Source organism: Coffea eugenioides, chromosome 4 (genome assembly GCF_003713205.1).
Source record: "Coffea eugenioides isolate CCC68of chromosome 4, Ceug_1.0, whole genome shotgun sequence".
Taxonomy (NCBI): Eukaryota; Viridiplantae; Streptophyta; class Magnoliopsida; order Gentianales; family Rubiaceae; genus Coffea; species Coffea eugenioides.
Genome location: NC_040038.1, coordinates 2828236 through 2855930, shown reverse-complemented (window position 1 = coordinate 2855930; position 27695 = coordinate 2828236). Strand labels below are relative to the sequence as shown.

At 37.1% G+C, this 27695-nt stretch overlaps 2 protein-coding genes across 2 annotated transcripts; one reads left to right on the top strand and one right to left on the bottom strand.

The window, feature by feature from the left end:
- Positions 1-8294: 8294 nt before the first annotated feature.
- LOC113767918 (aromatic aminotransferase ISS1) lies at positions 8295-13342 on the bottom strand. The gene is made up of 9 exons (XM_027312120.1): positions 12891-13342; positions 12642-12689; positions 11915-12043; positions 11638-11697; positions 10969-11125; positions 10391-10497; positions 10197-10255; positions 9164-9272; positions 8295-8910 (listed from the first exon to the last, which is right to left on the bottom strand). The coding sequence occupies exons 1-9, from the start codon at positions 12951-12953 to the stop codon at positions 8458-8460; spliced, it is 1185 nt and encodes a 394-aa protein (XP_027167921.1). The 5' UTR covers positions 12954-13342; the 3' UTR covers positions 8295-8457.
- Positions 13343-20878: 7536 nt separating this feature from the next.
- On the top strand, positions 20879-27664 carry LOC113768544 (cyclin-A2-1). Its single transcript, XM_027312946.1, has 12 exons — positions 20879-20934; positions 22235-22586; positions 22963-23245; positions 24034-24167; positions 24730-24822; positions 25162-25295; positions 25742-25817; positions 26108-26184; positions 26279-26312; positions 26458-26607; positions 26692-26826; positions 26999-27664. Exons 2-12 carry the CDS (start codon positions 22524-22526, stop codon positions 27056-27058), a joined length of 1239 nt encoding a protein of 412 aa, XP_027168747.1. The 5' UTR covers positions 20879-20934; positions 22235-22523; the 3' UTR covers positions 27059-27664.
- The last annotated feature ends 31 nt before the right edge of the window (positions 27665-27695 follow it).

Genomic DNA, 27695 nt, shown 5'->3' with positions numbered 1-27695 from the left:
TTGTATTGCAGCTTAAACTCTATTCTCGAAATTGGCGTTAAACTGATTAAGCAATTGAATACTTATCAGTTGCGTTTGGCAAATTGTATTGCAGCTTTAACTCTATTCTCGAAATCCTTAACTCATTATGTTTATGATGCAACAGTAATTTTATAATTAAGTATGCTGTGCTGAGTTTCCTGAGAAAATAGTCTCCTATTTAGGCCTGTTAGAATTTATTTTTCCTAAGTTAATGTGTGTCAGAGTAAAGCTACCTATTTTTTTTACTCCATTTTCTGCATAGTATTGCAGTGGCTCATTAAGTTCATCACGTACTTCTCTGATGCTTTCCTATACAGGAAGATCATCTGGATGCTTGTCACTTTTTGCGTAATTAGTGATGCACTATTTTTAGAAATTCCCAGCTGTTTTATACAAATCTCTGCCATTGACTTTATATACTAACTAGCATTGGGTAATTGCCAGTAGAGCAACAGGTCGTGAACTGTAGAATTGAACACAGTTAGCATCAATTTGGCAGTAGAAATTTATTATCCTTATGCAGCTTTTTTGGTTATTACTTCCATTCACCTACCATATTTACTACCATTTTAATGTTCAGCGATTAAATACAGACAGCTTTTTCATAGTTTTACACTATATAAACATATGAACAGGTTTCCTTTGCAATACCAGTTTTTCCTATTAGTCCCATAGCTCTTATTCTAATACTAAAGTTTTGTTATTTCATAGTTCCTTCCTTTTCTGCCTTTCCAATTAGTAATGACTAAACCAAAAAATCCCTTCAAGAAATGGTTGGCAGTTCCTCAAGGAAATAAGACTAGATTCTTCCTCTGTACGTTTGATAAAACAAAAATTCATGCAGCAACGATGGTTAAAACTTCTGAAGAACAAACCATCTATTACATCAAAAACAATTTCATGGAAAGCTATCCACAACTAATAAAACATACAGGTGAACCATCTTTTTATTCTTTCGATTCAGTTGCCCAGTGGTTGCATACTATAACCACTCTTTCTCCTGAAGCTTTTACAGATGCAGGTATACTTTCATTTCCTCTTTTATACTTATGTATATTGTTTCTTTGTTATATATTTCCTACATCTTATGCTTTAACTTTTTTGCTAGATACAATTGCCCTTGGTTCTCAGGACGTACCAACAGGACAGCCATGGTGTTATGTTCTTTTTTGTTCAAGTAAAACCAAACAAGTTAGTCAATGACAACATAATCTCTTTCTTTCCTTCTTCTTGGCATAATAAGCAACCTTATTTGTATTTGTCCTTTATAGGAGATTTCAGCAACTGTATTTAATTCAATGGGATTTCAAGATGGTATAACCATTAAATTATATCATGGTCTTCGCTGCTGGGAAATAAAAATCAAAGACAGGTGTTTTGCGGAAGGCTGGGAAACTTATTGTGCTCAAAATCTGATTGATGAAGCTAATATGCTTTTCCTGCGAATCAAAGGCAATTTATCCTATGATACTATGGCTTTTTGTACTTCACAGTCACATATTCTCATGCCATGGACGCTTCCTTTGCCTATGTTACCAAGCATTAATCTCAATGTTGAAGGTTAACCTTCCTATTTAACTATACTTTGTTTATTTACTTTACTGATAACGCTTACACTTACACCTTCTTTCAACATGTACAGATGATACAGCTCCACAGGTCAATTTAACTACTATCACATCATGCATAAATCAATTTTTCAAGCATGATTGGTCATCATTTGTTTCGTTCTACCAGTTTTACACTCCTCAATCTAAATACAGCTTGGTAAATAATTGTTTTCTATACAATATATTCTCAGCTCCATTGTCCAGTATGCCAGCTAAGAATGCATACCTGTTGTCAACAGGAACTTCCACAGTATGCTGATATCCAGCTTAATGAGAACAGAACACCAACAATTATTCTCACCAGTGGATACAAAAGTTATGCCATCGGCATGAAGCAAAGATCTTTTCACCAGAACTGGAACAACTTTGTGACTGAACATTCTCTTCGTCCAGGAGAGTTATTGCTCTTTCTTCCCCAATCACACAACTCCTTTGCTGTTGTTGTATTCAATCGAAAAGGCATCGAAAAAATGTATCCATGGCATTTTAACTTTCAGCTTCAGGTCAATTAGGCCATAATTAATGACGCGCATTTCAGTAATGTATCAATGATCTGGCATTTTAATATATCAGTACTTTTCGATGTTTTAATGCTTCTGTTCATATGCAATGTAAGGTTATGCTCTATTTTCCCAAGTAGTATCTTCTTCAAAAAATATATCTGTCTTTGCTACAACTATTTCTGCGGCAATAGATTAGTTTTAATTGCTTTCATTTACTTTTTTCAAGTTCATCAGAAGACAAAGGTTATGAATCCAAAAAGGTATAGCATCTGCTTATAAAGCTTCAGCCTGCAAGCTACTAAGTTTCTGTTTATAGTTTTTGCTTTTCATATCCAATTCACTAGCCAGTTACATAATCAGAATCGTTGTCGTGTTTATGTAGTGCAATAGATTTAAAGTCTTTGCATTACCTTGAAGTTTATAGCACTTTGGAAACAGTAATTTTTCTGATTATCCGCACCAAAAAATCAGTCTTCTTTTCCAAATTTTACAGCTAAAACAATAATTAAAAACACTGAAGTATTTTATTCCTAAAGAATTATAAACAAAAAAAGTATTTTTAAACCTTATATTAACTGATATTGAATAGGTAAGTGAGCTTATCTTCAAGCTTGGATTAGTTATAGAATTCAAACCAAAAAATTTAACAAGGTCCAACTTTGACTTTGTTATCCCTCTATGACTTTTGTTTTTGACAAGGGTAAAAAATCTAAGCACATTAATTTCAAATCTTGCCAATAAATGTTATACAAACCCTTAAGATTTTGAGTATTGATTCAAATTTAAAGCGCTAATTCCGTTGTGCATTCGCCTAATAACGTATACTCAATTCTAATTTTCCATCTTAAATTTCAATTTTGAACATATTACACTATAAACTCTTGGATCTAATCCATTTGAATCCAGTCTAAAGAGTTTCTTATGTTACCAACGTCATAATTTGAGGAATAATTCAATTTGCTAAAGCTTTTAAAATTAAGTTTATTCATTATTGAATCAAACTCAAAAATAATTTTATTAATTCAAACTTAAATAGCTTGAGATTTGTTACACAAATCCCAAATTAGCATAAGATTGAGTTAAACTTAAAAATTTACACACTCAAAATGTTATTCATTTTGGTTTCATTAGTTAGTGATCCTCTGAAATGAACTCTTATTCTACTATTCTCAATTTGAATATCAAATAAATTGATTTTCTCTTTTAACTCTAAGTTTAGATACATATAGGCTTCAAATGTTGCCATGCATATTCATATTGATATCCAAAAAAAAAAATTGTATACCATGCTGGATAAAAGAAGAATGCATCGAAATTCAATCGCTCCCTTAATCTACATATTGGCAGATTATTCCAGTCTCTTATATAATCTATACTTTACACACTCCATGTTCAGCTTCAAACAATTAGTGTAATCAACCTTATAATTTCAACATTAAACACTAAGCACTATTACCCACGCATATTTAGCATACTTGGCAGGGCATATTGTCTTCAATTACCTACGCGCATCGCGCGTTTTATACCTCCTAGTATCAACATAATAATAAGTAGATAACGTCCCACCAACATTCAGCCAAAACTTTCGTCGTCCTCTCACGTGCCCGGCATGTGGTTTGGAAGCATCATGTTGTTCGCGCATTGCGCGTCAGCTTCCCATCTGGCTTCGCCTGCCAGTGTCCCATGTGCCCGTCCGTCCTTTCTGTGTGTCTGCTGCATTTGCTTTCTTCCCGCTCCCTTCTCTCTCCAACTGCATTTACTTCTCCCTACAATGTTGCTCTGCCACTTACTCGCATGCTCTGGAGCCTGCTGCAACATTTTGTTGAGCTCTGGTATTCGGTTCTCCCAAGCCCATAGCCTTCTTACCGCCCAAGGAGCTGCCACCTTCGCTGTCGGCTGCATCGGTACAGATCTTGTGCCGTTCGTTTGCCTCTAAGCTCTCTTCTTTGTCTTTTATTTTCCTTTCCAGTGAGGTCCGATCCTCTCTTCAAGTTTCCTCTGTTCATTTTTTTTCCCTGGCGTTCCTATTTTTTTCCCTTGTCCGGTGACGTGCAGCTTTCTGTTTTTTTGCTCAGCCACTGTCTTCTTTCTCTTCCCGCTCCCTTCTCTCTCCAACTGCATTTACTTCTCCCCACAATGTTGCTCTGCCACTTACTCGCATGCTCTGGAGCCTGCTGCAACATTTTGTTGAGCTCTGGTATTCGGTTCTCCCAAGCCCATAGCCTTCTTATCGCCCAAGGAGCTGCCACCTTCGCTGTCGGCTGCATCGGTACAGATCTTGTGCCGTTCGTTTGCCTCTCCTCCTCTTTTGTTGTAAGCTCTCTTCTTTGTCTTTTATTTTCCTTTCCAGTGAGGTCCGATCCTCTCTTCAAGTTTCCTCTGTTCATTTTTTTTCCCTGCCGTTCCTATTTTTTTCCCTTGTCCGGTGACGTGCAGCTTTCTGTTTTTTTGCTCAGCCACTGTCTTCTTTCCGCCCAAGGAGGTGCCATCTTCGCTGTTGGTTGCAACTGTCCGGATCTTCTTCCATTTGTTTGGATCTCTTCCTCTTCCTTCGTTGTAAGCTTTCTTCGTCTCGTCTTCCTGTCCAGTCAGCTTCAGTCCTTGCTACAAGTTTCCTTCTTTCTTCTTTTTTTTTTTCCCTGGAATTCGTATGTTTTGACGCCATCATCGCCGACCTTCAGTCCCAGCTTCAGTCCCTCGATGCCTCCCTTTCCGACGCTTCCGACAAACTCACCCTCGCTGACCAAGAAAAGGTCCGATTCTTATAACCAACCCGACCAAGTGAGCACTAATAAAAAAAAAGGAAAGCCTGCCAGTCTATATTTTTACAATGAAAGAGAAATCCATGACCCGTATCAGTTTTCCTATGCCTCGCTCTCCCTTTTTTTCTTTTTTTGTCAATTTAATCTATATCTCAAGAAAGACATGGAAAATTAAGTTCATGCTTCTGAATATCATTGATCAGCTCTCTGTGTTCGTAGAAAATTCAGCCCAACTCTTTGTGCCCGTTTGTCTAACCTCCTTTCCTTGCTTAAGCAGGTCACTCATCATGAATATGAAGTCGAAACAGCAAATGGAAGAACAATTACAAAAAAAGGAAAACCAAAAGTACTGTAATGTTTGCGGTATGTAATTTTGATTTCTGATCAGTATGCATTGTCGTAGGGGAACGATTCTTTATGTGTATATTTCTTGGTTATGTGTAATTGTCCCTATTACTACAGGACCCAAGTAGACATAAAAAACTAGAGACACCAAAAGCTGTTACACCTAGACCTGTTACTAAGGTAATTAAACGATGAACTAGGATAAATTTTCCTTCTCAGTGTCATCATGCTGGTTGTTTTAGCTTTTGATCTTTTGTGGAGTGTCAGTCATGTCTCACCCAACAAGAAGTATGATTTTTGCCTATTTTTGATGAATGGGGTGTACTAGACAGACAATAATCGTGGTCACGAAATTCTCTTACCTTGAAATGGTGTTACTCTTATTCATATCATTTAGGATTAAGTTGTGATTACTAATAGATTAATGCAATGAAACAGAGCAATTGGTTAACCTGAGCAAGGTAAAGTAGAAACAAGGAGAAATTTAACTGTATGTGATGAAGTTTGTCTCTGTACACTGCAAGATGCCTTGTGATTACGGTCACATATAATTTTATGTTATGTGTACTGACATTTGTGATTGGAATTTCATGATAGGGAACAAAGGGACAAGTTCATACAAATTCATCTAATATAGGTGATCTGTTTTCAGAAGGATCTCTGAATCCTTATGCAGATGATCCCTATGCATTTGATTAGAGGTATCCCCGTTTCATGTTAGTTCTATTTGAATTGCAGTACTTTAATTAATGTGCAGTTGACCTTTCCTGCATTGGGTTAATAGTTCATGTACTCAGGTGCAAGATTTACTCCATAAACTAGACAATTATTTTTATTTTTTTTGCTACTGGAAATGGAATGGGACAGCTTTTGATTGTTAAACATTTTCCTTTTTATTAAGTATGAAGTGTTTGGGTCGACTGTGAAGAAGCCGGTGCAAAAAAAAAAAAAGGATTTGTCTACAAAAAAGGTTGCTTCTACCCACTGATTATTCTATAAGATTTATTGCATGCATTGTTTTCTATGTCCTGAGCTACATTAGACGAGGAAACTTTTTTAAACGTTTAGCTTGTTCAATATTGATCAGGTATAATGCTATGAGATCATTTTGGTAAATCTGCAGTCTGGCATGAATACTAAATGTTCAGTTGTTCTTGATACTGCTAAGGAGCTGTTTCTCTTAGTTAAGTTGTTTGTAGTATCAAATCACTGCTGCATCTGGATTTTGGCAGGAACTGTATCATGCAATAGAAGGCTTTGCAAATGGAGGATGAAATTTTTTAATTCTAGACATTTTAGCACACAAAAAATGTACATTGCAACTGTAATAATGTTCCTTCATTGATAAACAAGAATTAAATGTTTGCATGTGTCTGAAATGCGAAATTGCCTGTTTTCGTGGCTCCAAAACTCTTATCTGGAAGTTTGATTGCTATAATAACACAGAGCTCTTGTTAAAGATGTATGGCCAATGTTGCATTCCCCTCTACATCTTGATTTTTTGTGAAAAGAAATTATGTTGATTTTTCGTGTCACTTTTGTTTGTGCCTCCAATCTTTTACCCCAACGGTATCGTGCCACGTGAGAAAACTAAAATCAATTGAGGGTGTCTTGTCAACATATAAGACTATTTGTATACCTTGGTTGAGGTCAGGGAATGTATGATTTCCCTAGGTGCATCGTGGATTTGTTATTAGTTATTAGTTTTTAAAAACCCTATGTATTCCTTGGTTTCCTTTTTTTTGGTGGTTAATGTTATTTTTGTTATAGAGCATGGATCCGGCTCACTTTTCATGATGATACTGGGTGTGTAAATGTTATTGCATTAGGTGTCGAAGCTGAGAAGCTGATTGGTGTTAGCGCGCTTGACATGTTTGAGGCTGCTGACGATGAGGTTATGTGTTGCTCTATTCTCATGCATAGATACCTGAACTTGGAGATTGTTCAACTATGTAGCCAGGTCATTTGGATTTGTCATTAATGAACTTTCTTTTATGCAATTTTAATGGTCTGATTTGTGTACAGGGATTCTTGAATTGCCACTTTATTTCGATTCAACCTTTTTGCAGACCTTTAAGTTGTACCATCGTGTGGCTTGTCGAATTGAACTGACCAGGCTCCTATGCTGTTTTAAGCGTTCATCCGATGTGATCAACAAAGTGACGTGCACTAAATACGCTGTTGTTGCTTGCTACCCAGTTTAGAGAGGTTGTTTTTGGATGCTTATTTCTTGTGCTATCTTGTCAGCTCGTGAACTTCTTTGAGCTTGTAGTGGCGTCGGTATTAGTTTTGAGGCTTATATGCTATTGATACTAATAGCATTTAGTGGTTCTGTTCTTTTTAAAAAATTTTCTTTGGGATGCTTTGTTATGCTGCCAGCTCAGAGCCTTTCTTCTTGGGCTGAGTTCTTAGGCAGCAGTAGTATTTGGAATAGTGATATGTAGACTATAGACCACATGTTTGTTACTTAGACGATTCATTCACTGGACAATTACTAAACTTTGTTTTGTTTCTGCGTTTCTAAAGCCTAGATCTTTGTATAGTTCTTTAGCCTTTGGAGTTTTAAGCAACAAACATTCCTTCTGTCCTAGCTGTTACTTTTGTTATTCCAACTTATTACATCTAATAAAGTCAATGTCCTTTTTATTTTCAAAATTATATACCCACTACACTACATATGTTTTATGGGCATCCATAATAAATTATCACCGCGCCCTGCGCGGTTCATGCCTCCTAGTTCGAGGGTATTAGGCATCAAAGACTCAAAAGCACATTCCTTTGTTGCTTATCCTTTTCTGAACTTTTAACGTACTAATTGTTTCTTCCATTTGCTAATAGTGCATTCTTGAACCTTCCTCCTTTTCAATCAGGTCCAGCCATCACAAGCAACAGCGTCTTAAACAATTTATGGCTAAACGCCACGAACCAGTCGACGGAAATAAATAAATTTTAATCTGTGATGAATGTTTAGCAATGCATGGAGAGACATTAATGGGATAAAGAAAAAAAAAATCAAAATGTTTGTCCCTAGAGACATGCCGATTCAATCATCATTTAGGCCGACAGAACAACCACCACCAGTGCAAGCTTTAATAGAGTGAATGTTTGTTATTAGAATGCACAAAAATCCGTCCTTTTTCTAACATTGAAATGTGCCAGAGCCAGAATCCATTAGAATCAAGTCATTCTGGGCTTTATAATAATATTCAAGAGAAACTATTCCACCATTCCCTTTTTCACCAGTTCTTCTAACCCTTCTCTTAGTCTTTCTGAAGCAACTCGACAACCATCTGCAGCCAATCCGCCATATGAGATCCTTACATAACCAGGACAGCCGCTGGAACTCCCCGGAATTATAACTATTCTATGTTTCCTTGCTAGCCAGCGAACGACTTCAAAGTCGTCCGGATATTCCTCTGGAAGCTTTGCCCACAAATATATTGCACCTTCTCCACCTCTAACAGCACCCTCTCCTAAGGGTGATAATGCTTGAAGAACAAGTGCTCTGTTCTTGACAAGGTCTTTCACTTGATCAGTGACCCACTCCGGTCCCATTTGCAATGAGAAAAGAGCCAGCTTTTGCGAGATTATGGGTGCGCAGATGGGTATGTTGTCTTGGACTTTGAGAAGTTGATCTTTCAAGTCCTCATCTTCTGAAGGGAAAGCAATCTGGATGGAGCAAAATGTTATTTCAAACATCAAAACTCAATGCAGGCATTCTTGCCTCAGAGACAAGTATGTCTAGTAGCATTTTCACGTTAGCAAATAAACAAGTTGGTGCCATCACTAAGTTCACAAGAATAGTTGCTATGTCATGAAGTGAAAGAAGAAGAAGAAGAGGGATGAAACAAAACAACTTCATTATTATTTCTTTAAACAAACATGGGACAATCTCAGGACGGAGCAGTAAAGCATTACTTACATAGCCAACTCGCCAACCCATCATACCATAAGCCTTGGAGAAGGAAAAGATGTTGACTACATGAGTATCCTCTACACAGACATGTTTATGACCATCATACATAAAGTACCTGCACATTTGACATTTTAACCCCGTGTAAGCTATGCGTACTCAAAAGTAGGATTAGACAGATATTTAATGAAACAAGCAACAGGACAGTGATTTTGTTAGCTCTTTTGTCATGCGTCGTCCTTGTTCTTCCATCAAAACACATTTGCGACAACCTTACCAAAATGCACTACCAATCAAGTCTTGTATGACATATTTTTGTAACAAGCTGCTGAATGGAAGGTCTTCAGTTTATTCTGCCTTCTATAAAGAAATCAAACTTGATTACATCCAGCTGTTGGCCCATGCTACTCTTCTTATTTTCAGTTTAACCCTAAACTTAGATGAGACTGCATCAGTGAGATTGCTCTAACAAGGGTGGTGTCATGTAATGAACAGGTTGACCAAACCTGATTTGGGAGGTCATAGCTTGCATAGGTGATAAAGCTTTGTACCACCTATAGAGGTAGCTTTGTACCACACATTCATTCTTAGGGTCGTCCAGACGAGCAAGAGCCTCGTGCTGAATCAATCGTGACTTTTCACGTGTATCTGGTCCATGCAATGAGTTGATTGACAGATATAAACTTAGTTCCGTATATTAAGGGATCTTGTAATCCAAAGCTAAGTTTACGAAGAATCATCCATCTCAAGTCTGTGTGGTCACTTCAGTAATCTAAGGAGTCAGATTGTCAGACCTTTACCCAATGCTGTAGTAAACCAACTATATTACCAGCTGAGGAGGTCACGCATGAAATAGCTATGAAGAATAGCTTAAACCTTTGCAACATAGACAAGCACCAATGAGATACTGCAGAAGTGACTTATGCAGTACAAAAACAGGCATTAGTAGCATATTTCCATGAAGTGAACAAATGTCCATGAGAGAAAGGATAGACTTCAACACAAGTAATTGCTCATAAAAGTAAACTGAAACTGTACTTACTCGTATGTATTATCCACAACAAGCCAACACCCTGCACTTTTGCAAATGTCCGATATCCTCTGTTGAACATGTCATATGTGAATGTAAGTTGGTTTTCCAGAGGATAAGGGCACGTGTGAATATAAAGAACAGACTGCTACCATCATTAGCCGAACAGCACTTAAACAGATATAGAAGTAGTTTTAGAGAGAGACCTTAAGAAGAGGCTCCGGGATATAGGTTCCAGAGGGGTTGCCGGGATTTACAACAGTAACAAGCTTAGGTGTTGGTTTAGTCTCCAGTAAAGTCTTTTCTAACCAATCTGAAAATCAAGTGAGATTTAAGTGAGACACATTGTTCATCACCCAATATGCTATCCATTGTTTTAGCAAACAGTATTGAACTATGACTGTTGTAAACATGGGGTACTTCTGAATACCTCCATATCAATAGCCACAACTTTTTGTTTAATTTCTAGTGCTGGACAAACTTTATACACATCATTACCCAAGCAAGTTGCACTTGACTAAAATTATTAGGACAAAAACTAAGTTGAGAATACTTGTTAAATGCATGACAAATCCAAGAATAGACTTAAACTTTCTAAGCTTTAAAACGACTACAAAACGAGAATAAATCTGCCTAACAAGCAAACGCTACTTCAGAAGCCAAAACCGAAAAATTTAGGCTCTACTTCAATGACAGCAAAGTTTCAGAACAGTGCATCGAAATCAAGAATAAACATAATGGAACGAATAATGACACGAAACAAGTATTTTGCAGAGTAATCAACCTGCATCTGGATGAAGAGTCTTTGGATCACTGGGACCAACAAGAATGTTAGTAACACCTGTCATCTGGAATGACATGTATGCATTGAAGTAGTACGGTGCAAACATAATTACAGAATCCTCAGCATCACATAATGTCAGAACAACATTGACAAATGCCTGCAATCAGTGTAGACAGAAGCTTAAATGAAGATTATTTTGAGTTTAAGGGCAAAACATTGCTGATCAAAAGTCTGAAACTTTGTGAAACAAAGTTCAATCTTTGCATTCTGCCCACATACTTTTTTACGAACCTCCAAATCTTTACCAGCTTCCCTACTTTATCTCTGCTTACTTGGTTGCATCTAAGGCTAGCCTTTTTAAGATCTGACTTGGCTTAAATAGCTTAGAAAGCCTGAGATATTTCTATACATGAGTTGCTGGCTCTTCGAAAAACTATTTTCCCATGCATGAAAATGTACAATATACATGGCCAAGGGATGGGGATGAGTTCAAATTGGTTTAATAACTTCACCAAAACAAAAAGAGAGACAGAACAGAGTAAAATGAAGATAGCAGGCACAAATAACAAAAGAGAGATGCCATGAGATGATTATAATCACAAGAAACCAAGAGAACCTAAAGAGTTAGAACTTGTGTTCTTTATTGTGAACTACAATGCAGCTTGATACCTGATTTGCACCAGCAGTCACCATTACAGAGGATTTGTGCAGCTTATTTTCTTGGCGCATCTGAAGAGACAAATTGAAAAGAATTAATTTGAAAGGATTGGCTAACTTTCTGAATAATAAGTAGCTTTCAGTAGGTTAGTAGCAACTAAAATTTGTTCATTATATCTAAAAAGCCAAATAGCAAAGAACATTCTAGTCAACAATGAACCATCTATGACAAGCAACACAACTTCCAGCTAAAACTACTAGAGTAAATGATGATAATGAAGGACCAAACCTTTTCTACTATTGCCTTCCTTAGTTCAGGAAGACCTTCATCAGCACCATAACGACTAACAGAAGGCTCCCCGACAATTTCTTGTACCTTTTGCAATGCCTGCTTTGGTGGTTGCCAGTATACTACTCCCTGCATGATAGCGTCATAATCAGTGATAGAGAACCAATATAGAAAGCACATCAACTTCCCAAAACAAGAAGACACATCAGGAGATTAACAAATTAAAAATTAATTTTTAATAAGAATACATCCTTTTATTTAAATTTTCATATATGCTTGTAAATTTAAGCAAAGAGGTCTACAGAGTAGATAGACAGACAAGCACATATTTACGTCTCTCTTTCTCTTTCTCTCACTCAAATTGAAATAGAAACAAAGGCGGCGTCCTCCGGTTGATTAATCAGGCAGACTGAGTAATGAGGCAAGTCATGATGACAAGTAAAACGGTTGAAATTGGTAACAAGTCAAAGTCCGGAAAGGAGATCAAGAACAACCACTTTGGTTCTAGTTTTCAGTGGTCATATAAGTCAAATTCAGTCCAATTTATTTGTCCAAGAAATTCCGAATCCAAATTCCAAAGTCGCACATTACAAGCTATTGACAGGGGGAGACAAACAGATATTGATTCCCATTTTTTCGATTTCTTGAAATCCAAAACCAGAAGAACAACCAAGCAAAGGTATACTCGGAAGAACAAACTCCAAAACATAGGGGATAGTAAACAAACCTGAGCAAGAGAAATGCTATCTTTTACACCTCGGATCAATTCTTGAATCTACAAAATGGTAAGCACAAAACTGATTCAGACCTTTACCAACAAAAAGCCCAAGCACGCATTTCAATTTCTTCCACAGACTAATAGATACCAGTTTATGACATATAGGTGCACAGGCTGAATTGAAGCAAATAAGACAAGTAATAAATGAAAGGGCCAAAAAAAACACACAATTGAATTTAACAATCAAATGTGCAATACCTCAACCATAACAGGATTCTCAGTGAGCAGAGCTCTTCTAGCAAGCATTCCATGAGAACCCATATTTCTCAACTCGTCTTTTTCTCTCCTCTACTCAACTCCCCCACCGAATATGCAACTGCATAAAATATAAGCCGAATAGAGAGAACTTTGTCTTCACCTACTCCTCAAAGCCCCCAAAATCAAGTCTTTTTAAATCTGAATACTTTTATGGTAAAAGCAGAAAAGGCCCTTGTCTTTTACGCAGTCTACCGAATTTAGAATTCAGATTACTGAAATGTGGAAAAAGTTGCCAATCATAAAAAAAAGGCTGCCACCTTTTGATTTTATTTAGTTGTCTTCTCCTTTATCCATTTTTCCTTGTAGGAAACGCCTCTTATTGGCTGCCGCTTATCTTCACAAGCAACTGCAGCCAAAAATGAAGGCCAGAGAGATGCACTTACGTTCCACTTTTGTTTTGTATTCTCTTATCTGCCTCTTTTCGCATTCTTGACCTGTTTTAACAGCTTCCAAACAGTTTGACCAACATTTTCTTTAAATTGGCAGCAAGATTAGATTTTTATTTTTTTTTCCTTTTTTAACTTTTTTGGTAGAATAGAAATGTTTTAACAGGCTTCGCATATTATTGAGTTGCCAATAATTTGAAAAGTTTAAAGTCTTCATGGGTTAATGTAACACACAGTTTCTACGCATATTATTGAGCTATTTTTATAGATGTTTAATACTTTTGATACTTCTGAGAAATTTCGTTCTCTATATAGGAATTTAGAGAATCTTGCAACATGAACTGTCAAAAGAACATCGTATAATTTTTCCTAACTAGTTTGGGTGGTGGGACAGGACGGAATGAGGTGGATACTGAGGAAGGGATATATATGAACATAATTCTTGATTTTCCTGAACGAATTAAGTATAAGTAATTGGGATTTGACTTTGGATTGGCATTGTTGCGTTCCAGCCTACGGATGATTGATAAGTCGGCAGAGAAAATAAAAACAAAATCTGGCATCTATAGATGCTCATACACTCCTCCTCCTTTTACCCTTTGGATTTTTCTCTCTAGTGATTTGTAGGTTATTTCCAAAACTTTAAGCACTGATGGCAATAATTCAAAAAAAAAAAAGAAGAAGAAGAAGAAGAAGAAAGAAAAAAAGAATCATCTAGAGGCAAATTAAAGTACACTGTACTAAAGCATTATCAAGAACCAAATGAAGGGCCCTGTATGCCTTCCGTGAAAACATGTGGAGGTTGATTGGCCAATTACTTTTTTCCAAGACGTTACATTTGACCCTTTCGTCTCCTTGATGGTAGAAGTACTTTGGAGTTTGGATCAATATCCCTAGTTGGTTACTTTTGGTTGGTGGAGTAGAATATGTAGATGTCAAAATTGCACCCAACATTATGGGAAAGTAAAAGACCTACTATATTAAAATAAAATAAAAAAGACCTACTATATTAAAATAAATTCATGCTTTTTTTTTTTTGTCAACACATGGACTATTCTAATTTTTTGCTGGACTAATTTCTCTGCGCTTGTGCATTCAGCCCCCTAAGGATATATAAGTAATAGAGAGGTTACTTGAACACGTGATCTCATAACCTAATTAGGCTATCTCGAAACCATCCGAGCTAACTTTAAGGTGCGAATAAATTCATGCTTGCAGTGAAGGGTTTTTTGTGGTATATGGAGGGAGTCTTATTTTTCACGTTTTTGTGGCTGCTACATTTTGGATTGTCTTTTCCGAAGTTGGTCCAGTGATTTGTTTGGTAGTTTCTGTTGCTGGTCCTTGAAGCCAAAATTTGTTGAACCATTCTGGATTTATCTGATTTGGACGACCCACCTGAAATGCATTTGAGAATTTAAAAAGATGCTGATAACTCTTACGGATTAAGCCAGTGCGGTCTGCTTACGTGATCAAAGTTTTTTTTTCCTCTCGTTTTGGTTGAGTTTTGAGGATTATTTGAAAGCACAAATGGAACCCAAAAAATAAAAAATAACGACCATCTTTTTCCAGCTCCAATGTTTTTGGAACTTAGTTGGATTTGTTTCATCTTAACATTTCCAGGAGTGAGTCAGCTAGCAGGCATAATTTCCTGCACAGTTGATTCGAGTAATGTTTTGTATTAGCAAGAAAAGCCTTGCCTCTCCAGACTTAGTGCTGGTCATCTACTCTAACTAACATGATTAATTTTCCTTTTTTTAAAAAAAAAGTAAAAAAAAAAAGTCTAACATGGAACCAAATATTAGAGGACATATTCCCATTCTTGGATTACATTGACATAACAACGATCTAGAGGTTCTAATATTTCGGGTTTTGGATTAGGAGTAACGCTACAATTGCAGGCTTGTAGCTATATAGAGTTAAACTTGCAAGCATACATGCAATTTAATTAGTTGTCAGGTAATAGAGGATCCAAGATGTCGATGATAAATCGTACTAACAACAAAATTATGCAGATGGGTCAACTATTGTTCATGAGATTTCAATCTCATCATTTAGTAAATTCATGCCACCGAAAAGATATCTGTGACAGTCCCACCTTCCCCTAAGGCGAACCAGAGTGGTTAGCGGACTGCCTGCCCAACTCTCGCGCAGGACTAACGGTGCAGTTTAGAGCGATGTATTGCGTTCCGGAACTTATAACGCGCGTAAACGAGTCAAAATGGCAAAATAACTCAAAATAAAAAAAAATAAATTCGGAGTCGGTCATGAATAGTAACCGACCCGTCAGAATCCAACAAAATAGCAAGCAAACATTCACATCTTGAACTTTAGCAATTACAACCCAAAGTGGCATACAAAGGTTTTCAAAAGTTCATATATACACGGGTTGCCAAATTAAAAGTGAAAACGGCCCTAAAGATACATTTAGGGTTTCACTTCAAATACAATACAAAAGAGATATTCATCAAGTTCATTCGGCAACCATCTATCAAGATTCATTCCAAAAGAGTCATATTCCTGTAAGGAAAACAAAAGGAACGGTGTGAGCTAATTGCCCAGTGAGATTACTACTCAAGCAACCAAGTTCATAGATGCATCAAGCTTCTCAGTCCAATTCATCAAGAGTAAATAAAAACACACATCAATAATGAGGATAAAAGGATACGGGCGGCTCTCAAGAGCCCTTTTCCTCGTTGGCATTCTTGATCGGATCGCATTGACTCTCCGTCAATGTTTAAAAGTAACCAACCGTAGACTCCACTTTACTTCCGTTCCTTCCACCTAACATCCCCCTACAGGGCCCGAAATCCAAACACTTGCACTTTGGTATTACTCGAGTAAACCGGAATCAAGAGTCTCTCATACTACAAGATTCCATATAACACTTCCCCAAGGCACATTAATTGGCACGACCAAGCCCTCGCCGGCTCGATTCAATCAACTACCAATGGGGTTGAGCTCATTGATAACAATTGTAGTCGTTGGATACTCGTCCAAACGACACCAAGTCATGTACTTTCATTTCAAGTAACACTTCGTGTAACATTCCAATCACATGATAACAAGGATATAAGGCACATAGTGAGAGTGATAAAGTACACTTTCACTTCAAGCAATTAACATTCAAAGCACCAAGTTCAAGTATCAAAGCCATATATTAACACACAAGTGAGTAGTACACTCACCAAGCTCGCAAATGCGGTTTCATGCACTTCCATCAAAAGAACGTTGTGCACCAACGTCACGCCCTAAAACATGCAAACAAGTACAATGAGACTCGATAACGAGTCATAAACCAATGCCAAATACAACCCCAATAGGGTTCCATAAGCATATACAAACATTAGCGGAAACCAGAAAATGCGGAAATGCAATTAGCTTTGGCCCTGAAAAAAATAGTTTTTGACCTCTTTTTGCGGTAATGGTACCAAAGGCACTACGATTACCAGATGAAGGTCCAAGACCCACCGTTTCGAAGCTAAAAGACAGGGCTACAACATTACAGAAGGTCACTCAACCCAGTTTTGAGTGTAACCAGGTCAAAAATGCAAGATACTACACCAGAATCACAAAAACAGATTCACAGAACGCATTCTAGCGGAAGCATCATAAATCAGGCTATCCAAGTCCAAATACAGAAATTCCAAAACCATCTGAAAGCTAAGAAACAGGGATACATTTCATCAGAAGACCTCAACAACCAATTCTGAAGCAATTCCAGCCAAAACAACCAATTACAGGCGCAATTCTTACATTCGGGTAAAACCAGAATAGCAAGGGTAATTTCGACTTTTCTCATTCTACGCTACTCCGATTGACCTGAAATTTTGTAGGCACCTCTAAAATGTCATTCCATACAACTTTAATGTTTTAATCCAAGGCCAATTCGGCCTCTAACTAGGAGCTATAAATTCGGGCAGAATGTTCCCTAACCAAAACCTAACTTTCCAAAATTTCTTCCAATTCAGCAATTGTTTGCAATTAACCACTTTTCCCACCTCTTAGAGTCATTATATACCATTTCCAATCATCATAGATAGCCACACAATCATGCTCATATTAAAACAGAAAAATCCCCAAAAATAATAAAACTTCATCACTACAACCACAAATCAAGAAATAATCCATAAACTTGCATCTCATACTACCACTAAGCATGATTTAAGCATCAATTAAGAGAGGAGTGTAGTTCTTCACAACTCACCTTAGAAACAAGAGAGAGAGAGCAATAGGTCCTCCTAGCTTTCCAAATAACTTCACAAATCAACTCACTAACACTAATTGAAGAGGTTTTATGGAGAAATTGCAAGTTTCAATGGTTGGTTGGAGGGATTTGAGCTAAATGGAAGCAAAACTTGAAGAGTTTCTTCCTTTCTTTTTGAGAGAAAGAGCCGGCCACAATGAAGAGCAAAATGGAGAAATTTTGGTTATTTTTTGATTTATTTAGTCAATTGGTAAGACCATGAATAGTGGTCTTAAAGGTAAACCCACTTAAATGGTGACACTTGTCACCTTTTATTAAATACTTACCTAATTTGTCTCTCTTATACCAATCCACTTAGCACCCTCTACTTATCTATTAACACTCGGTAAATTAATTCCAGTATTCAAAACTTAATCTAGTTGGCCGAATTTTTCCGAACTTCTCACACTAGTGGGTCACACGTCCGGTATACGCTCTTAATTTCTCAAAATCTATTTGATACTAGAAAAATCATCTAAAAATTATATCTGCTCCTTAAAATTATCTCGAAATGTTTCTAATTACGAAAATGCAGAAAACAAGCCATGAAAAATCCTAAAACCTAGAAAATAACAAATTACGGGTTCTCACAATATCTTTTAATGACAAATATATACAACTAATTATTGAAGTTAAAATTAATAATTTGTTACTTTGAACACAGTGATCATTTGAAAGGAAGAAACGATGTAAAATTTTCAAATTCGGTTTCCAAGTTATGTCTCTTGATTAACAACATCTTATGTATCTCTTGTCATTACCTACAACTTGTATATATAAAGCATCAAATCTAGGGCTCTTAAGTTGAAGTGTTGTCGAATTCTATCCGGCTATATAATTATTATGACGTTCATATAAACTTTTTCCTTTTTAAAGTAACGTAGGTAAAATGTTTCGAATTCGAAATCTCTTACTCACGCTTCGTTTCCCCATCCCACCCAATCAATCCCATCCCTCCTTATGGCATTTGTATAAAGTATAAATTGATACGACCTTAGTGTAAACTTGGGATTAAGTAGGACTAAACATCATAATTACATTAAAATTTTACGAATTTATGACAAAAACAACCAGACAGAACTCAATTAGCGACCAATTGACTGTTCAAAGGTATAAGGTCACCTTTCTGAACATGTAATTATCAAATTTGTTATTGTCGAGTTGCAGAGCACCAACATGAAACTTTTAGGACTTTATATAGCAAATGAAGATGCATGAGACCAATTTCGGACAAGTTCCACAAATGTAACAATTCAAGAAAGTTGGGAGCAATCTAACTAGCTTTGATGCTTATTACCTCAATTTAGCAGCTTTGGTGAGCCTGTTTTGCAATAGTAGCAGATCTTTTTCACCGGAGTCAAGTAATTACCCTCGTGCTGCATTCCGCAAAGGGAAATTTGCCAAATTGGTCCCTAACATTTACCAAAAACACTTTTTTAGTCCCTGACATATAAAATCAGCCAAAATGCTCCTTCACATTTAAATTGTGAGCCAATTTGGTCCTATTGCTCATTTTTCCTCATTTCTCCGGCTAAAAATAGCACGCCCCTCTCACGTGGTCATATTTTTAGGGGCAAAACCGGAAACACATTTCATTACCGGTTGAAAGTAAAAGGATAGGGGACCACCACCAAAATACACATTTTACCTTTGGCTCTCAAATTACCCTTTACCCTCTATGGAGCCACCGGAAAACGACGCCGTGGCTGTTGCATCAGCTGAGAAAATCATCCTCCGCTGGGACTCCACAGCCTCCGAGGACGCCAGGGACAGAATCATCTTCGATGGCGATCGATATGAGATCGACAAATACTTCCAAGCCGTGGATGAAATCCAACGGTCAATGGAATCCGCCAGCATCTCAGACGACTCTGCTAAGGCCAACAGCGCGATCCAGATCGCCATGGCCCGCCTAGAAGACGAGTTTCGCAATATTCTCATTGCTCAAACTTCCCCTCTCGAAGCCGACACTCTGACCGATCCCAGCTCTTGTTCCTTCCGCTCCACCGCTTCTATTGGCAGCAGCGACGGCCACTTGAGCTTGCTGCCGCCGCCGCCGCCGCCCCTGCACACCGAGGAAGACGACTTCACCGAGACCAGCTTGGCAAGTTTGGTAAAGAAAATGTGATCCTTCCAGGAAACTTAGCCTTTCTTTTCGTGTGATTCCTTTGCCTAAAAGGGGCCGCTCAAGCATCATGTATGGAAGGTGTACAAAGTATTCAGGATGCCACAAAAAACTTCACTCATTCAGCGAAATCTTCTTGCCAGATCAGGGCATAAAGCTTGTGAATTCTCCATTTTCCAATCTAAGGGCGACCATTCACTCTTAAGTTGAATTGTCCAATTTTCAAGATTGATTATAACAAAATTGTCCATTCACTCTCAAATCACCTTTGGCTCCATATGCTTGTTAATTCGGGGATGCAAATAGGGTTTCTTGAAAGGGTAATTTGAGAGCCAAAGGGAAAGGGTAATTTGAGAGCCAAAGGTGAAATGTGTATTTTGGTGGTGGTCCCTATCCTTTTACTTTCAACCGGTAATGAAATGTGTTTCCGATTTTGCCCCTAAAAATATGACCACGTGAGAGGGGCGTGCTATTTTTAGCCGGAAAAATGAGCAAAAACGAGCAATAGGACCAAATTGGCTCACAATTTAAATGTGAAGGAGCATTTTGGCTGATTTTATATGTCAGGGACTAAAAAAGTGTTTTTGGTAAATGTTAGGGACCAATTTGGCAAATTTCCCTTCCGCAAAATTTCTAGTTCGATTAACATTTTAAAGTCATACTGATCAACAGCCCAGATTCATCAGGTTCACAGGTCACAAACAAAGACTAAATGCAGCATATCACTGCTTTCAGAATCAATCGCCCACCGTTCCAATCCACCAACAAATTTTAACATGAGGGATTTCGTTTCCCAAAAGCCCCCTTTAAAGGATGAAACACCAACTGACAGCGCCTAAACAACTTTTGTAATTGAAGGCGAAACTCAGGGGCAGATTGTAAAAATCAAAAATTTGCCAGCTCGGATAAGTTGCAGCTTTACGTTAATTGCACCCAATTAAAACGCTTAAAAATCTTAAATGACACTAACTAACTTTGTCCGAGTCAAAAGAGTCCAATCTTAATACTCCCATTCCCATAGGCTTTAGTCAAATGGCCTCACTGTAAATTCAGACTACGCTTTTCTTTTTTCTTTTAAGTATTAATTTCTTGAGTTTGAACTCCACATTGTCCCGCTCATGGGACTATATAAAGATTCTTACTTTACCCAACACTCTTTACATTTCCTTCTCCCCTTTTATGCAAGATTTTCTTGGAGGGTTTTTGAGCTCGGAAAGCAGGGTGTCTAAGGTTCTGACTCTAATCAACAATACTTGATTATGCTAATGCATGTGGTTTCTGGAATTTTCTTGATTGGCTATGCTTTTTTCTGGGATTCACGAGTCTGTAATCATTTGTCCAATGCCAAATTTTTACAGTTTTAAGACATTTATTTGCTAAAAAAGACTTGGCTTTTAGTCCACATTGCTCTTGTTTGGTTGCTGGGAAACCCCATCTCATCAAGACTTTTTGGTGCATTTTGGATTTATCTTGAATGAGAGAGGGGAAGGAAAAAAAAACTTATCTAGATGGGTTCAAAGTTTTTAGACCAATTTCAAATATTCAGAAGAAAAGAAAAGAAGTTGTATGACATTGCTCCTTTTTGGTTTGCCTTGAGTTTCTTTTCCATCAAGATTTGTGCTTCTTGTTCTTGCAAGCAATGTAGAGCATGAAAGAACACTTTTTTTTTTTTTAATATCATTAAAGAAAACACAAATGGGATAGCGATTATTAGTTATGGAAGATTGAGGCTTTTTGGTTTGTGTTATTCTCCCTGTATGATGTACTGATCTTGACATTTTATTTTTAGTCTTCAATATGGTGATTTAGGTTCTATTTACTGATGCAGGCATATAATATCTCGCTTCTTGAAATTTATACTTTAACTTCAATCCTAAGATCCTTTATTGCTCGAAATTAAGCCTATCAGGTCATGCTGATTGAGGTACCATGGGCTATGACCAAATATATCTTCAACAACTAAACATGTTTTTTGGTCTTTCTAGAAGATTTTATTGTTTTCCTTTTATTCCTAGTTTATGAACCAGCAGTGTAAAATACAAGGAAGAAGACAAACTCATCAATAGATTGCATAAATGGAATCTAGATACTCTTCTTTTTTAGTCTTATAACAGCTAGAAAGCCACTTGCTGAAAAAATTGACTTGCTCAGATTACCAAGATTGCACACAGTTTGTACAATTTGAACGATCAGATAGCACGCTGGGCTGATGAATGACTGGTCTAGCATTACTTGCTCTGCATCAGATTATGGAATTGTATAATCTTAATAGTAAACATGTACTAAGGGTTTCTTACATAACTCTGTTCCCTTGTGTTTTTCTTGTATCCTTTTTGCGGGATGGGGAAGAAATTAACCTAAACACAAGGATTATGGTTATAGTAATTGAAATCCAGTATTTGGGGGATTCTTTATTCTGTTCGTTGCCTTCTTATCATGGTGCTAACTGTTCTTACCATTGTATTTGCAGTTTGATCTCAGTTGTTCAGATTGTCATCAATTTTATGTTCTGTCACTTGAAAACTTTCAGGTCTGATGAATTGACCTTCAAGTTAGAAGGACTTGCCTTACAGTATTTCTGAGTCTTCTCAAGATGATGAAGGAAAATCTGGTAAAATCTGCAGTTGGAGAGCCAACAGGCCGAATCACAAGAGCTCGAGCAGCTGCTTATCGTCAATCAGGAGATATGCATTCCAAGGAACTGTCAAAGCTGCAAGATGAGAAGTTGAAACTTGAAAAGACCGGCCTTGAATGGGAGGAACAACGATGCTCCTTCCTAATCTTTGTAATCAGCCAAAGAGGAGGGCTGTTCTTGAAGGATGTCACTAATGTTTTCTGCAAGAATTCACGAAGGAAGTGCCTTAATGACAACTAAAATTCCTGTCTGTACCCTATCCTTCAGCTTGTTTTGTAGTTTGTATCCTGTAGAAGTATTTAAATGTAGAAATATCATCCGTATATGTCACTTTCAGATTGTATATGTCTTCAATATCCTAATACTTGAGTCGCAGAAAGGCAAGTTGAATCCGAAACAATGTTTAAGCTGAAAGTGTGGTTACTCAAAAGAGTCACAAGATCAGAACAAGCCTGCCACTACTAGTTTTCTCTTAGTGTATTTGATACCAGTTCACATCATAGCTTGACAACTCCACTTAGCATGCTTATTAGTGTGTCTTTTACTTATAAAACTATGGAGCTTTTGTTTCTTCTTTCTTCAATAATCACTTTTACTTTTGTTTTCATTCTTCTAATCATTAGAGGAACAGAAAAGAAGGTAGAAAAAGCTCAATAATGGAGTCCAAATTGGTTGCTCCTGTGGCAGTAGAAGCGCAACAGGCTGTGGTTGATTCAGCAACAAGTATCAGCCAAGAAATTGAGCGTACATCACTTCAATCTGGCAAAGTTGCCTGTTCACTGAAGTTGGATAAGCACTCATTATGCAGCTCAAATGAATTTATCAGGAAAAATTGTGGCAAAGATTGTCAGCTCATAAAGCAAGAATGTGGCAATCTCTTGCGACACGAAAGCATTTCAAAGAAAGGTTGGTTCTTCCTCTTTGTCAGCCAAATCATAACAAACTTAACCAGCTACGCTAATGAGTACTAGTGAGCTGGACTTGATACGCATTTATATAGGTCAATTAAGCATGTGAATATGTTTTATGTACAAAAGCTTCAAGAAATTGAAAGTATGCTAGATGCTTGTGCCAACATAATATTTCCTTCTTGTGTAGATATTGAAAGACATTTATCTGTTACTTTCCTAGACAATAAAATGGCGCACAGTTCAGTTTCTCATCAATCTGAGATTTCTTGTTTCAGGACGGGTATGGTGAACAAATGCACAAAGGTCATATAGTTCTTAGTCATATTTTTCTCTCCTTTTCTAACAGTTTTGATGGACTTCTGGAGCAGCACATTTTGTCATTTCTACTACAGGGAGATACATCATTCATGTCCAATCTCACCCATTTTAATATACCAGAATAGGTGGATCTTTGAAGGCTTTCTTTAACTTTAGATTCATTGTGAAGTTATAGCAGTCAGTCATATGTATCCCTAATTTTGTTTGTCTAAGTGAAACCAATCATATTGCAGAGGCTATGCTTGTTAATTTATTGTTCTACTAGAGGTTTCTTGGTTTATCTGGCAGATATTGTACAAACACATTCAACTGGATAGGATGTTTTTGTTTCTTATATTGACTGCTGATATTAAGGAATTTGAACACATTATTTTAACCTGCATACCATGTATGCCAAGGCTTTGCCTTTTCTTTCCTTTTGAAGCTCTGGCAACACGAAATCTGAAATTTCTTTTACTACTGCAGAAACCATTCTTGAAAATGAGATGTCAGCAGCATCAACAACACCAGACTTTACTGATATTGATGCTGATCACGGGGATCCCCAGTTATGCAGCCTATACGCTTCTGAGATATATAGGAACTTACATGTTGCAGAGGTAGGTTCATACAAAATATATTTATGTTCATGTCAAACACATACATACATATAACTAATGGTATAGAATACCTTGTCCTACCTCCTACAGCTTGTGGGATGAGCTAGATAGACCATAATCCCCCGTAAGAATGAGAAGTTAGATTGTCTCTTTTATGATTAAAATTGATGTTAACTTGATCAGAAGTCACTCGTGAATGCTTCTAATATATGCTGTCAAAAGTAAGTTTTCCATTCAACCCAGTTTCATTTATTTAGAAGAGCCAGATTGAGTTCTATTACAATTTTCTTTCTCATGAAGGAAATACTTTGAGATTTTGCAACAAAGTTAGGAGATACCACTGTATTAGTGCTTTTCCACCAGAGGTTGCAGCAATACCATAATTTTACTGGTACACTTGAGAAGTTTGCATGTCAGTGTTTTCATGGAAAGTTTTCCATCTGTAGTTTTTTGTTGCATAACTATTCTATGATGTAATAGTAATGGAAAAAGATCTCCATATCTCTAAACCATGGGTAGAACATTTGCAGCTGAAACATGTTATAACCCTTTATTTCTCCAGATCATCAGAAGACCAGATTCTCTTTATATGGAAGGAATTCAGCAAGATATCAGTCAGACAATGCGGGGAATTTTAGTAGACTGGCTTGTCGAGGTGAGAAAATTTTTTTCCCATCCTGAGATAATGTGCTTCAAGAGAGCTATGTGTTTATATGGCACTTAGAAAATCCAATTGAGTGTATTCAGGATTCCAACTTCAATGTCTGTCCTAGTTATTCATACACTTCACAAAAAGAATGATACTTCCAGTGTGCTTCTGTTGATTCAGGGCTAGCAATAGTTTGTGTTGCTAGCATCAATCATGTCATTTTTTCTGGAAGCATCAGCTTATAAACTTTCTTCTTCCAAATTTTAATGCTGTTGGTTAAAATTTTCTTTTCCTTGAAAAGTTATTGCCAAAGTACAACATAACCAATTGGCAAAATCTATGTAGGCGTGTGATCATTATAAGCTGGTGCCAGACACACTTTATCTGACAGTATATCTGGTCGATATGTTCCTCTCTCAAAAGTACATAGCAAGGCAAAGACTTCAACTTCTTGGCATTACTTGTATGCTAATTGCCTCGTAAGCATATATCCTACCATGTTCTATTACTGCTTTCTTGATAGTATTATCTCTAATTTTTGTTGTTGAAAATTTTTTGCATAAACACTTATAATGTTTAAAAGTTCTACAAAATTTCCTTTTAGTTCTGGTATTGACAAAACATAATCAGTAGAAACCATATTGACGAAATTATGTGCCCTTCATGAAAACTAATGTTGCAATTTTTTTGTGAGAGGGTTTCTTACATTTCAGAACTTTGACACTAGCAGCTCTCTAGCTTCTTCCCACTGTGCAGTTACATAGACAAACTGAATTTTGATTTATCTTTCATAAATATTCTTGGCCAGAATCAAGATAAGATCAATTTCTCCTGTACCAGTAGTTTGAATAACATCTCTCTAAGATACCATGCATTTTTCCTTCATACAATACATTAATCTGAATATCAATTCGCATTCTTGAAGGAAATATGAAGAAATTTGTGCACCACGTGTGGAGGAGTTGTGTTTCATCACGGACAACACTTACACCAAAACTGAGGTACATATTTCACACATCACATGTTTTCCTTTTCACTTTGAGAATGGACACTCAAGCAAACTGAAAATGGAAAAACCAATAAAAGAGTCATTTTGTGAAGTGAAAAGTTGAGAAGACGCGGTGTTTCAGATTCTATTAGGCTTTGTTTTGCTCAACCCGCTCACTGATAATGGGAGATTTTATTTAAAATTTTCTTTGTTATTGGTAGGATCTCACTAATTAATTAGCAAAAGTCATTCTTAAGATTTATATGAGTGAAGCATCTGATTCTGATGGAAGTAAACCTGCAGGTCCTGGAACTAGAGAGTGAAGTTTTGAACAATTTGGGGTTTCAACTGTCAGCTCCTACTGCTAAAACTTTTCTTAGGTAGGTTTTGCTTGATCACAAATCTTGGTTAATTTAGTGTGCTTGACACTCTGATTTCTCACATTTAGTCCTTCCTTGTGTGTTATTTTAACAGGAGATTCCTACGTGCAGCACATTCATCTTATGAGGTAGAACAGTCAGCATTTAGTAATGCTTTACTACAGTGGATGCTTTTAGATCTTGGGTCATTTATTGTTGCCTGAAAGACTCACCAATCCAGTATATTTTGGTGGAAAGGCTAAAGTCGTGTGCTAAATGTTAATATATCTACAGTGCTCGAGTCTCGTGTTGGAGTTCTTAGCCAAGTACCTTGCAGAGTTGACATTGGTCCATTATGGTTTCCTGAAGTTCCTTCCTTCTGTAATTGCTGCATCAGCAATATTCCTTGCCAGATGGACACTTAAACAATCAGGCCACCCATGGGTTTGTACCCTTAGCTTTCATGAGTTGATCTATTTGGTTCAGTTTTCCGCAGGGGATTACCACTAACTCGTCCTTCAATGGCAGAATCCAACAATGGAATACTATACCAAGTACAAGGCTTCAGATCTGAAAACAACAGTTCTTGCTTTACAATGTCTTCAGTTAGACAGTCATTCTTGTCCTTCAAATGCTATACGCACAAAGTACCAGCAAGATAAGGTCAGATATAGTGAAGATAGGCATGGAATCCTACTTGAGTTTATCTGCATTTCATATTAACTTGAGGTGATTATCTGATGCTGTATGACAGGAAGTGCAGTGAATCCTATGCTGCTTCATCCCTTGTATAATGTGTGTCATAGTACTAATGTAAATTGCTCTTTGACAACAGTTTAAATGTGTTGCGGCTCTGCGCTCCCCAAAACTTTGTGACACTGTGTTCCAAACATGAAATGGCCGATGTCCTGATGGATGGAGGACAGTTGAAGACTGATTCTATACCTGCAGATTGCCATTGGCTAGAAACAATTCTGCTTGACCTCCTACTCCTTCTATCAGTCTTGGTGTCTATAGTTATCTTTTGTTTTGGTCGCCATGCACATTTGTTGTGCAGCCTCTTTCTTCATTACCAGCATTGACAATACTTTGAACTTCTCTGAAGGTTTTGGTCCTTCCAAACCTGTCTCTTGAACTTGGAATATTTCTTGGATTAAACAACTTCGATGCCTTCAAATGCTGTAAAATACTGATCTTTGGCTGTAAGTTGTAGGTAACCGGATGCAAATATTACTTGCGAAGTTTCGCTCACATTGTTTTATGTGGATGCTTTTGAGTAAACAGAAAAAAAGAGGGATGCTTTGTACGTATTCAACTTCAGGAGAGAAGATGAAAATGGTTCACAAGAATGGCATCATGTTTACATGATAGGACAGAGAAAAGTAATAAAGTTCTGAATTTAAAGCCTTGATCTTGTTGCCAATTGCTATCGGACGAAGCATATAAGAATGTGAGGAACAGCTTGGATGGTTAATATTGAGCTGAAGGAGGACATCAGTACCGTGCTATCCAATGTCAAAGCTTATATGTTT

Coding starts and splice junctions, on each gene's coding strand:
- LOC113768544 (XM_027312946.1), top strand. CDS start 22,524: ATGTCACTAATGTTTTCTGCAAGAATTCACGAAGGAAGTGCCTTAATG. Junction 26,608..26,691: donor AACAATCAGGCCACCCATGG/GTTTGTACCCTT, acceptor CTTCAATGGCAG/AATCCAACAATGGAATACTA. Junction 26,827..26,998: donor CAAAGTACCAGCAAGATAAG/GTCAGATATAGT, acceptor CTTTGACAACAG/TTTAAATGTGTTGCGGCTCT.
- LOC113767918 (XM_027312120.1), bottom strand. CDS start 12,953: ATGGGTTCTCATGGAATGCTTGCTAGAAGAGCTCTGCTCACTGAGAAT. Junction 10,256..10,390: donor TCCCGGAGCCTCTTCTTAAG/GTCTCTCTCTAA, acceptor CATGTTCAACAG/AGGATATCGGACATTTGCAA. Junction 9,273..10,196: donor GTTGTGGATAATACATACGA/GTAAGTACAGTT, acceptor TCAAATGTGCAG/GTACTTTATGTATGATGGTC.